General features: G+C 40.7%; 1 protein-coding gene across 2 annotated transcripts in view; it reads left to right on the top strand.

Moving 5' to 3' along the window:
- The window catches only part of RALBP1 (ralA binding protein 1), a 44,874-nt gene that overhangs the window by 13,380 nt on the left and 19,282 nt on the right, over positions 1 to 12,212 (top strand). For both annotated transcript variants that reach the window (XM_068563860.1, XM_068563859.1), the window contains exons 2-3: positions 8,245 to 8,539; positions 10,499 to 10,957. In XM_068563860.1, the coding sequence (XP_068419961.1) occupies positions 8,296 to 8,539; positions 10,499 to 10,957 (703 nt within the window). In that variant the 5' untranslated portion in view covers positions 8,245 to 8,295. The remainder of the gene's footprint in view (positions 1 to 8,244; positions 8,540 to 10,498; positions 10,958 to 12,212) is intronic.

Here is a 12,212-nt window from a genome sequence, read left to right as displayed (position 1 = left end):
TCTTAGTTTTTTCCTTTCAGCTATTTTTTTTTTGGTGTTTATTTCCTTTATCTAAATAATATCCTTAAGTTGCTGTCTTTGAAGATAGCAGTTTTGGACGTCTTGTGTTAACCTAGGTGTTAGGGTAGATGAGGATTTGGGTGTCTCAGACCTTCGCCGGGCCCCGTGCCCCCAGCTCTCCAGCATCATCCTGCCCTGCTTGGTGTTTGATTCTGTCAGCACCCATCGTTTTCATGGTGATGATCACACAAATACTGTGTAACCCTGAGCCAGGCAGTAGACTACAATTTCGTTTTCTCATCTACCTTTCCCTTTTTCTTAGAGTTAATGGTTATCTCTTATTTTTATTTGCTTTTACTCTGTTCTCATGACAGATATATTCCAAAAGCTCCAGCGGTTCTTTACCGGGTCTTACTCTTCTTTTCCGCAGTGAGATGTCTGTGACTCCCTTTGTTCTTGGAGCCCTTCTTCCCCTGGGTCACAGGGACTGTGTCACTAGCTGGTCACAGGCCTGCTTTTCGTGGGGTTCCTTGCTGCCCATCAGGGTCACATTTCAGGGCATCAGGATTCTTGAACAAGTGTACGGGGGGAGTGCAGTCCTTGCCACTGTGTGTCTGGAATGTCTTTATTCTACCTGTGCACTTGAATGATCCTTGGAACTAGCTGTCTTGTCAGAGGTTTGAAGATATTCCTTTATTGTCTTTAAGTTTCCAGTGTTCCTGTTGACAAGTTGATCGTGATCCTTTGTATGTAAGTTGCTTGCCCTCTTCCCTGCCCGGCAGGAGTCTTTCAGGATCATCCTTCTGTCCTCTGTACCCCGAAACCTCATGATGTGCTTTGGCGTGCGTCTCTTCATGTATGGTGTGGGGTGGTCCCTTGTGATCTGGACACTCTTGTCCTTTAATTCTGAGAAAATTTGAGGAGTAAGAATGTACTGCGTGGGCAAATACTGCTTACAAAGTTGGACATTCCCAACTTAATAGGTAGGTTAATGCTGGTTAGTGTTCAGTATGTGAGGTACTAATGAACCAGTGTTTGGATTCCCTTGTAGAGATTTGGGTTAGAGACTTAATTTACAGATTATTTTTAAAAACCGTAAAAATGAGGAAAAGCTGCTTCCAGTGACTTACAGCCTGGTATTTAATAAAGAAAGTTTATAAATACTGGATTTGCTTAACTTGTGAACTAGTTAAGCAAGCTATGGGTTTTCTGGACGAGGCCTTTTTCTGTGTTGATATTATCAAGTTTAATAAATCATTGGAGTTATTCTCAAAAGCTCATTTCAGGAGACTTTAATTTAGCAACCTGTCTTTCCTACTTATATTGTTTTTGTCCCTTTGCATGGGTGAATGATTATTATTATGTGTGCTGATTAATAGTGGTACAAAAACAGAAAAGACTATTTTAAGAACAGTGCATATCCTAGTTCTTTGGAGGAGTGGATGTTTTTAAGCAATTATTAAGTTTGAGTCTAGTTTTATGAAACTTTTTTTTTTTGGCTTTACCTCAGTTATAACTGTCATAACTGTTCTTTTTATGTGAAAAATTTCATTTCAACGTTATAATTTTTGGGGGTTCTAAAGTAAAATTCTAGATGTATGGTTTTTGCTGTATACTTTTAATAGTTTTTATTAGATATTGCAGAAGTAACTTTTTATATCTTCAGTTTTCTCTGGAGAGAGATTTCACACAGGTACCAGCCACAGGCTTTCAGTCGGTAAAGACTGGAAGTAGACATTCCTGTTGTAGTGATTTTGGGTGTGGGGGGAGGTGGGATGCTGAAGGTAAAGGTGGGAGTAGCAACGTTTGAGAAGGAGAGTTCATATTTTTTAATGGCTCATGATCATCTCTATATAGCTTCCATGGCTTTTTTTTTCCCCCCATCTGAGGGATTTTATTGATTTTATTAATTTATTTTCAGTGATATGCACAGTTTAATTTTTTTTGTGACGGCTTGGGTGGATCTGGAGGGCATTATGCTAAGTGAAATAAGTCAGACAGAGAAAGACAGATACTGTATGATCTCACTTGTATGTGGAATCGAAAAAACAAGACAAACAAAACAAAATGAAAATAGACTCATAGATACAGAGAACAAATGGGTGGTTGCCAGAAGGGAGGGGGGTGGAGAGTTGAAATAGGTGAAAGGGATTAAGAGGTACAAACCCCCTGTTATAAAAAAAAAAAAAAAAAAAAAAGCTCCAGGGATGTAACATGCAGCATAAGGAATATGGTCAATACTATTGAAATGACTTTAGGGACAGGTGGTTACGAGACTTAACCAGAGTCCTCATTTCCAAACGGATGTAAATGTCTAAGCACTGGTACACCTGAAGCTAACGTAACAGTGGTATTTCAATAGAAAAAGTTTTAACAGATGTATACGTGCATGTAGCCCACATGCCTGTCAAGAGACAGAACGTAGCCATCAACCCAGAAAGTTCTCTCGTGCTCCTTCTTACTCAGTCCCCTGCCTCTCCCCCACATTCCCACAACCACACGCCTCGATTGTTTTGACAGAGGTGAGTTTGTCCGTTCCAGAACTTCCTATAAATAGTCGCACATTATGTAATCTAGCGTGTCTGGTGTGCTGTCTTTTGAAGTTCATATGTTCTGTTGTATGTATGAGTAGTTTGTTCGTTTTAAAAAACGCTAATATCCCATTGTGTGAACATATTACAGTTTGTTTATCCAGTGTTACTGGAAATGCAGGTGTTTCTGGTTTTTATCTGGTATGAATAAAGTTACTCGGATCATGTCTGTGTGTGAACATATGTTTCCATTTCTCTTGGGTAAATACTTAGGAGTGGAATTGCTGGGTCATATGGTAAGGGTTCAACTGTAAAAGATGCTGCCAGATATTGATGGTTTTCTAAGGTGGTTAAATGGTACATTCCCACCAGCAATATATTTAACTTTCCAGTGCCCCACATCCTCACCAATGTTAGGAATTGTAGTTCTGTTTGAATCTTAGCCCTTCTAGATGGTGTGTGTTGATAGCTCATTGTGGTTTTAATTTCCATTTCTTTGATGTTTAGTGATGTGGAGCTTTTTTGTGGGCTTATTGACCAGTCATATATTTTCCTTTGTAAATTGTTTGCTCAACTCTTTTGCCCATTTTTGTTTTGGATTGTCTGTTTATTGTTGAATTGTAGGAGTTCTTTATATATTCTGGGTGTAAGTCTTTTGTGAGGCGCATACACACAGACAGACACACACATACACACAGTAAATTGTTCTCCATGTCTTTGCCTTGACTATTCATTTTCTTCATAGTGTCTTTTGATGAGCAGAAGTGTTTGCTTCTGATAAAAAGTCCACTTTGTCAATTTTTAATTTTATAGTTAATGCTTTCTGGTCCTGTCTGGGATATTCTTCTCCCAAGGTCTCAAAAATATGTTTTATTTTAGAAGTTTTACAGTTTTTAGCAGTTAAGTCTCGTGTCTGTGATTTATCATGAATTACACTTTGTGGGTGATGCGATGGAGGAGCTGACCACCTCTCTTCCCCCCACGGTTATCCATGCCACTTGCTGAAGACTTTCCTTTCCCCCCGAATTCCTTTGGAACCTTTTTTGACAACCAGTTGACTGTGTACATGTGAGTCCCTGTGAATTTTCTGTTTTGTTCTTCTAACCTGTCTGTCTGTCCTTGCTCCAGTACCGTGCTGTCCTGATTACTTTTCTGTGGTGTTTGGCTGGAGTAGACCACTATTATCTGAAAGTTTTCTGTCTGGCAGAGCTGTCCTTTCTGGTTGTTTGGCTGGAAAGGGCAGGCTTCTGTTGTTTTTATCTGAGCCCGCCCGTCTGTCTGGCTTCTTTTGCTGTAAGTCTGCGATGTAGAGGCAAAAAGAAAACTCAGGGAACAGTGTTGGTCCTCGGATCCCGAGGTCCCTAGCCTGTCTGCCTTCTTGCTCTACCTGTCAGTCTGTTTTCTCTTAGCTGTGTTCACCAGGAGGAATAGGGATACGTATTCTTTCTTAAATGTTTACAAGTTTACATCATTTCTCCTTTTGCCTCAGGAGTAGGAATTTCTAATTTTTTAATTTGTTTTATTTTCTTTCTTTTGGCTATTTATGCTGAAATTTACTGTGGACCGTTCGAGGCCTCCCTCTTCTGCCCTCTTATTCAGCGAGGTTCAGGCTTGCTGTGGCCCTCCAGTGCTCAGAACTGTCCCAGCGCCAGCGTGTTCTTTCCTCTGAAATCGCCCTCTATTCGGGCCTCACTCCTTCCTGTGTGCCGATAGCCGCTCCCCTTCCGTTCCTCCCAACTGTGGCTGAGTCAGGTCAACAGCTATTTCTCTGGAGTAGTTTTTGCAAGATAATCTGTTCAGTGCGTCATGAACAAAACTCTCTTCTTTGTCAGTCCAGTGTGGAGACTGAACTGTAAGTCACCAGCTGCTGCAGCAGCACAGAGCGGGGGATGGTCCAAACCCGCCTGGCATTCTGTTGTTCGTGGTCCTGCACTCATTCCTCTTAGCCCCAGTGTTGTCACTTCCTGGCTTTGGACTTGGTGATGACCCACGTGTGCTGCCTGAGCCCCTCAGCTTGGCTCCAGTTGGCTCTCAGTTCAGAGCCACCTTGTCTTTCAGTGTCTTTTCTGTTGCTTCTTCGTGAAACTGCTCCCGTCAGACCCGTCTTCTTGCCTTTCTCATAACAAGCCCCACATTTCTGCTTGTGTCTGTAACGCCCTGCTCCTCCTGGCATAAGTGTGCCCTCGTGTGTGTGTGTACACAGAGGGCAGGTTACTGGAAAGAATGTGTGTTTCGAGTCAAGCAGATCCCAGTTTTATCTCTTGCTGTGTGGCATAGGGTAAGTTACTTCACTTCTCTGAGCCTTAGTTCCACAGTTTGTAAACATGGAAAAACACTTTTCTCACAGGACATATAAGGTTAGTTAATGTATATGAAAGTTCCTGAAGCCACAGGAACTCAAATAAAATGTGGGTTTCCTTTCTTTGTTTCCATAATTAAAAGTTGAGGCTTAAGGGCTGGTTCATTTCTTCTCATCTTTGTGTCATTGGCGGGACACAGCCTGTTGAGAACATAGAAGAGACTAATTAGATTGTTAAGTAAACAAACATCTGACTACTTCCTGTGCAGCCTGTGCTGTGTTACATGCTAGGACTCGCGAATTATTGGGCAAGCCAGCCCTGTGCGCACAGGTCATTAAAGCCCAGCAAGGCCTGTGCAGCGCTGGAGGTGTGCTCCGCGGATCCTGCGGGCACAGGAAGGGGGCACGGCTGAGACTGGGCGGGGTGGGCATGAGGGGGGATTCCTGGAGAAAGTGTGGCTGGTACTTGATCCTTTTTTTTAAACAGTTTTTTTTAGGTATAATTTACATACCATAAGATTCACCCACTTAAAATGTCAGTTTACGGTTTGTAACCATCACCACAGTCAAATCTAGACCGTTTTCATCACTCCAAAAAGATTCCTTGTGCCCATCTGCAGGCTTAACGTTAAAAGACAAGTATGAATTGGCCCTGCAAAGATCCTGGAAGGAGGGCTGGGTTCCAGGGTGTGAGGAAGACAGCATGCAGGGAGGCGTACGACACGGGTCCGTGGGGACAGGATGCCCATCAGCGGTCCGTCTTTATCGAGCTGTGCTCCTTCCCCGCCCCTGTGCTTTGGCTTCCCGGGTCTTTGGACCTCAGTTTCCTCACCTGTGATGTGTAACTGATAGGCTGGTGGGATCTTGGCTCTCTTTAAACTCTCAAACCTGGGATGGTCAAAACCATCCCTTCAATTAAGGGAAGAATACAATGTACTTTTAAAGAATAATAGCCAAAGTCAGGGCCCATGAAGAAAACCTAAAAAATTACAGTGATGCTTACAGCTCCTTAGATGGAATTTCTCCTGTTTAATGTTTTTCTTGATTAGACAAGCAGTAATGTATACTGCGTAGAAAACTTATGAAATGCAGAAAAGTAAAAAGATCACTTATAATCTTACAATTCACAGATAATTATTTTTAAAGTTCCCTTGTTCTTACAGTTTTTTGCATATGTTTATTTAAAAATTGATATTGTGCTGTAAATAAAATTGCTTTCCCCACACTATTAAATATTGTCAAAAACACAACTTTTATGAGACTAAAAAAACGTGGCCTGTTCGTTTAAAAAAAACGAACAAGTAATAGATGGGCATGGTAAGGCTCAACATATGTAGAAAGGATAAAGTAAAAAAAATAAAGAAATCTTTCTTTCCCTCCCCTTTTACAACTTCCAAGAGTTAACAGTTGTTAACTATTTCAGAAATTGCATGTGTGTGAGTTTATATTCCATTATTTGGATCAGTCATAATTTAACTGATCTTCCATTGATAGCTGTTTAGATTATGTTGTTTTTGCTGTCACAGTGCTAAAATGCATATTTTCATGTACACATCTTTGACTTCTTGTAAAACTATATCTGAAGGATAAGTTCCTAAAAGGAGGAATTCTTGGATCAAAGAGAGCGCATTTAAAATTTTGATAGGGACTTCCCTGGTGGCGTAGTGGTTAAGAATCCGCCTGCCAATTCAGGGGACACGGGTTTGAGCCCTGGTCCAGGAAGATCCTGCATGCTGCGGAGCAACTAAGCCTGTGCGCCACAACGCTCTAGAGCCCACGAGCTACAACGACTGAGCCCATGCACCTAGAGCCCGTGCTCTGCAACGAGAGAAGCCACCGCAATGAGAAGCCCACGCACCACAACGAAGAGTAGCCCCCACTCACCGCAACTAGAGAAAGCCTGTGCGCAGCAACGAAGACCCAACACAGCCAAAAATAAATAAATAAATATATTAAAAAGTAAAATTTTGATAGATGTTGCCAAATTGCTTTTCAAAAAAGATTGTGCTAGTTTACATCTCAGCCATCAGTGGATATTCTCCCGAATGTTTGATCACATCCTTACCAACACTTGGTATTAATCACCTTTTTTGTTCTTTGCCAGTCTGATGTTAGAAAAATGGTAACTTATTGTTTTGTTTTTAAAATTGTAATTGTACTTGAACATTATTTTCATGTGGATATTAGTCATTTTTCTATGAACTGCTTCTCATTCTTTGTGTAGGTGTCTTGATTTGTTGAGATTTTCATTGATTTGTGAGAACTCTTTGCTTTTTAGAGAAATTAGCTCTCATAATTTACACATTTTTTTTTCACATTTGTTTGTCTTTTGACTTTGTTTATGGTCAGAAATAAGCAGTCTTATCACTTGTGTTTGTGGATTTTTAAAATTGCAAAATCACCTTAAAAGTGAGTGCAAAGAGAAACAAGTGATTCTAGTAGTTTTTCAAATTAATGTCATGAAGACATTAAAGAGGAATAAGAACTAATCCAAGTAACTTTTAAACACAGTACTGTGTACCATCTGTCTAATGAAGAAAAAAATGCAAACAAATCTTGAACTTTTCTTACATTTGTCCTTTGGGTTTTTTTATTACTTCTTTTTTTAAATTTATTTTTTATTGAAGTATAGTTGATTTACAATGTTGTGTTAATTTCTGCTGTAGAGCAAAGTGACTCAGTTATACATATATATACATTTTTTTTCATACGCTTTTCCATTATGGTTTCTCACAGGATATTGAATACAGTTCCCTGTGCTGTACAGTAGGACCTTGTTGTTTATCCACATTTGTCCTTTGTAGTGTCCATTCTAGCGAAACTATTGTGTGTGTATTTTAGGACTGAGCAAATGAGGGTTCCATTGTATCTTTCAACGTAATTCCAGCCCAAGATAAAATAGCTGTTATCAACATATGAATTGTCCAATGCAGTATAGAACTACGGCTAATGATCTGTATATATCACTTTAATTATTTTGTAAATTTTGATACTGAACTATTCATGTGTAGTTATATTAACACTCTTCTTAATTAATTATTCATGGTTGTTTGGCCATAACTTAAAAAAAATTAGGATTTTATGTTGGATAGCAATCCAAAATGAAGCCCATTACAATGGTGGGTTCCTTTTTAGAGGAAACACTGTGTCCTACTTTGAGAACCCACTTTCATTTGGTTCATTTTTCTCACACTTGAAGATCCAGTGCTTTCAACCAACTCTTTGAGAACCGAAATGTGTGGTGCACAAATGTAATTGAGCTGACAAAATGAACAACTATGTTTAAAGGGGGGTTGTGAAGAAAAATATTTTTGATTTGTAAATGCAAGATTAGTTGCCGTGTTGTGTGTGTGTCTGGCGCCCTTGTGTCTTGGTGGTCGTTGGGTGACTGTGATGTGCTTTCTCCCTCTGCAGGGGTGATGGGCAGGTAACAGACGGCCTCCTCACTGTCGTCAGGGAGGCAGCATGACCGAGTGCTTCCTGCCCCCCACCAGCAGCCCCGGTGAGCACCGCAGGGTGGAGCATGGCAGTGGGCTCACCCGCACCCCCAGCTCTGAAGAGATCAGCCCCACTAAGTTTCCTGGATTGTACCGCACGGGCGAGCCCTCGCCTCCCCATGACAGCCTCCACGAGCCTCCCGATATAGTGTCTGATGATGAGAAGGACCATGGGAAGAAAAAAGGAAAATTTAAGAAAAAGGAAAAAAGGAGTAAGTGCCATTTTCTCTGTGCTGTAGCTAAAGTTTAGATAAGTTTCTACTCTAATTATGTGTACCTGCTATCTTGTAGAAATATATCCAGTCAGAGACTCTTGTTTTATATTTTCTTTATTTTTCTGCATCTCAGTTTTTGTATTTTAGGGTGTTATTCTCACAAATAAAAATACTGAATTTCCAGAAATGGTAAAGTTTTCTGGTGGAGATTTCTTAAATTTTAAATAAAAGTATGAAAAGTAAATATTGAAATTTTGTCCTTATACAGTCTTACTCTCTTGGCGAGGTTGTTTAGGCCAGTTGGGGTACATGGTGAAAAAAGTATGTATTCGTTTTCTTAAGCAAATGCCACGATGCATTCCATTTATGATTCCTGTTCTATAAGGAGGATGAATCGTTTAGACATAGCTTTTTAGCATGTTAAAAGCAAATCAGGTGAGTTATTTTAAGTAAGTGTGCTTTTAGTTTCACGGTATTTTTAAGTTAATTTGTATTTGAAGCATAACATTTGGATAGAATGCACAAATTGTGTACAACTTGATGAATTATCACAAACGGATACACCTGTGCTAATTACTGATCGTACAAGGCTCTGGAAATAGAGCATTATCAGCATCCTAGAAATTGCCTGTTGTTGCCCCTTCAGAGGGAATGCCCAGCACATCTGGACACTGCCTGATTTTGGACTTCTGTACATGGAAGTAGATTTCCTTTTGTGGGTAGTTTCTTTTGCCCAGTGTTATGTTTGTTAGATTCATCCGTGTTATTCCATATGGCAGTAATTTGTTCATTTTTATTGCTGGATTTTGCACTAATATACTAGAATTTATTTTTCCATTCTACTGTTATTGGTCATTTGGGTTGTCTTCAGTGTGTGTTATGAATCGTGCTTCTGTGAACGTCATTGTCCAAGTTTATGCATTTCTGTTGTGTGTGTGCCTGGGAGTGGAATTGCTCACAGGCCATGCTCATTTCAGTATCTGTAGATCCTGCAAAACAATTTCCAGAGTGCTTGTACCAGTTGACAGTCCCACCAGTGGTGTCTGAGAACTCCAGTTGCTTTCTGTCATGGTATTATGCCCTTAAGACTTTGGCCATTCTGGTTGGTGTGGGGTTTGTGGTATTGGTGCTTTAATTAGAGGGAAATGTATGCAATACCTTTAATTTTTCTTATAAAATAGCTTGTGAGGTAGTTGGCTAAAGAAAAGGAGAGTTTCAGATGTTAAAAAAAAAAAAGAACAGTGAAACCAAACTAGGATAACTCTAATATTGATACTAAGCAGTTATCAGTGTGAAACCAGGGCTCCTGACGCGGGGAAGTGGCTACCATCCCGAGATTAGGGAGTTTCCTGGTTCTGTTCTCCCCAAATGAGGCTTCAGTCCCATCTGCCATCTGCAGAAAGAACTTAACAGCTGGAGACAGGAGAGCAAAGTGTGATGGCGATGACGGGAGTGTCTGAACAGTAGTGCATTTCGTGTCATGGTTGGAGATTGCTTCACATTATAGGAACTAAATATGAAGAAACCTAAGCTAAGTAGAGTGTAAGTTAGAGGGCCTTATTCAGCTGATGAAAGAATGCTGTGCATTATATAGGGATTCTCTCCATTAGCCCTCTGTGTAGATAATACATAAATTAAGATAATAAATGATTATTTATAATAATTTGGTTTGCAAAAACTCCAATTGCACGCGTGTGTAAAATAAAACCAGTTGCAAGGGTAATTGGCTCTCTGCTCGTTGCCCTCTTGTGGTCAGGAGACGTCATGGCAATGCCTCATTTTAGCTGGGAAGCCATTGAATGAATTGCTGAGAGCACCAGGAGGGCTTGGCCATGGGGTGAAAAGCTAGGTAGCCAGGGCCAGGTGGCACTTCTTTGTCCTGTTTTCAGACATTGAAAATGGACAGTTTGACATTCAGCAGACATCTGACTCATGCACCCTGCATTTCTTTGGCAGCTGAAGGCTATGCCGCCTTTCAGGAAGATAGCTCTGGAGATGAAGCCGAAAGTCCTTCCAAAATGAAGAGGTCCAAGGGGATCCATGTTTTCAAGAAGCCCAGCTTTTCTAAAAAGAAAGAGAAGGATTTTAAAATAAAAGAGAAACCCAAAGAGGAAAAACATAAAGAAGAAAAACACAAAGAGGAAAAACATAAAGAGAAAAAGTCAAAAGACTTGACAGCAGCTGACGTGGTTAAACAGTGGAAGGAAAAGAAGAAAAAGAAGAAGCCAATTCAGGAGCCAGAGGTGCCTCAGATAGATGTCCCGAATCTCAAACCCATCTTTGGGATTCCTCTGGCTGATGCAGTGGAGAGGACCATGATGTACGACGGGGTTCGGCTGCCGGCCGTCTTCCGGGAGTGTGTGGATTATGTGGAGAAGCATGGCATGAAGTGTGAAGGCATCTACAGAGTGTCAGGTATGGGGCTCGCGCCACATGTACTGGTTTTTAAAGATTAGCTTCACTTCCGTTTTTCAAAGGAAGGGAACAAATACTCACTTGTGAGGAAAATTGTGACACGGGTCCTAAACCTCATTCATTTCCTTGATCCTTCTAGTTGAGCAAAGACCCCCACGCTCTGTGTGTGTGTGTGTGTGTGTGTGTGTGTGTGTGTCTGTGGTGTGTGGGTGGTGCCCCTCACCTGGGTGCCTCCGTGAGGCTGGGCGTTGGGGGGTGGTCAGCGGGGAGAAAGGACATCTGGGTTCAGGACGCTTCTTGGCCACAAGACACAGTTACTGACAGTCGTTTAAGTATTTCCTGAGTTCAGCTGAGGGACGCACAATGTTCTTGCTAAATGTTTAGGTCCCAGATGTGGATACCTCTGTGTTCAGGCGCGGCTCTTACGTGCATTAGTGAAGTTGAGGTTCCATTTCTCTATGTTCCGTGTGTATGAAAACTTACATTTCATACTGGCAGGAAAGTAATTCATATTGGGTATCTAAAATCAAGCAAAATGCATGCTGTCTAAAGTAGAAGACTCTATTTCTTACAGAGCAGTGTGGCTTTGTGTCGGTGTAGGATGCAAGTCCTGACCTGTGTGGCATCCGTGCTGTTGTCATCACGTTCCCGTGGTTCAGTGTCTTGGTCCTGGACCTTGAGGCTGTAACATTCACTGTTGCTCATGCGTATTTCATGATGAGTTAAATCATACACATTTAGAATAAAGAGACTAGATTTAGTTTTTCCATTTAATTGGTTCATGCACATTTCTAGAAGGTGGATTTGATATTTAACCTTTGTTAAGAAAGGGCAGGCATGTTTGATAATTGGGGAGACCTTTACATAATCCCACAGATAACATGTTATCATTTAAGAGTGTTTTGGCTAAAATGCTACTATTTTATAGAAAATAAGATAAATGAATTAGGCACTGAATTTGAATTTATAAGTCTTTAGTTACATAAAAATAAACACATTTAAATGAATTTGAAACTTGCCTTTTAAGAAAAATTTATGATGGATTTTTTTTTTTTTTTTAAACATCTTTATTGAAGTATAATTGCCTTACAATGGTGTGTTAGCTTCTGCTTTATAACAAAGTGAATCAGTTATACATATACAATATGTTCCCATTTCTCTTCCCTCTTGCATCTCCCTCCCTCCCACCCTCGCCATCCCACCCCTCTAGGTGGTCACAAAGCACCGAGCTGATCTCCCTGTGCTATGCGGCTGC

This window comes from Eschrichtius robustus, chromosome 14, assembly GCF_028021215.1.
Source record: "Eschrichtius robustus isolate mEscRob2 chromosome 14, mEscRob2.pri, whole genome shotgun sequence".
Classification (NCBI taxonomy): domain Eukaryota; kingdom Metazoa; phylum Chordata; class Mammalia; order Artiodactyla; family Eschrichtiidae; genus Eschrichtius; species Eschrichtius robustus.
This window is presented reverse-complemented; position numbering and strand designations above follow the sequence as displayed.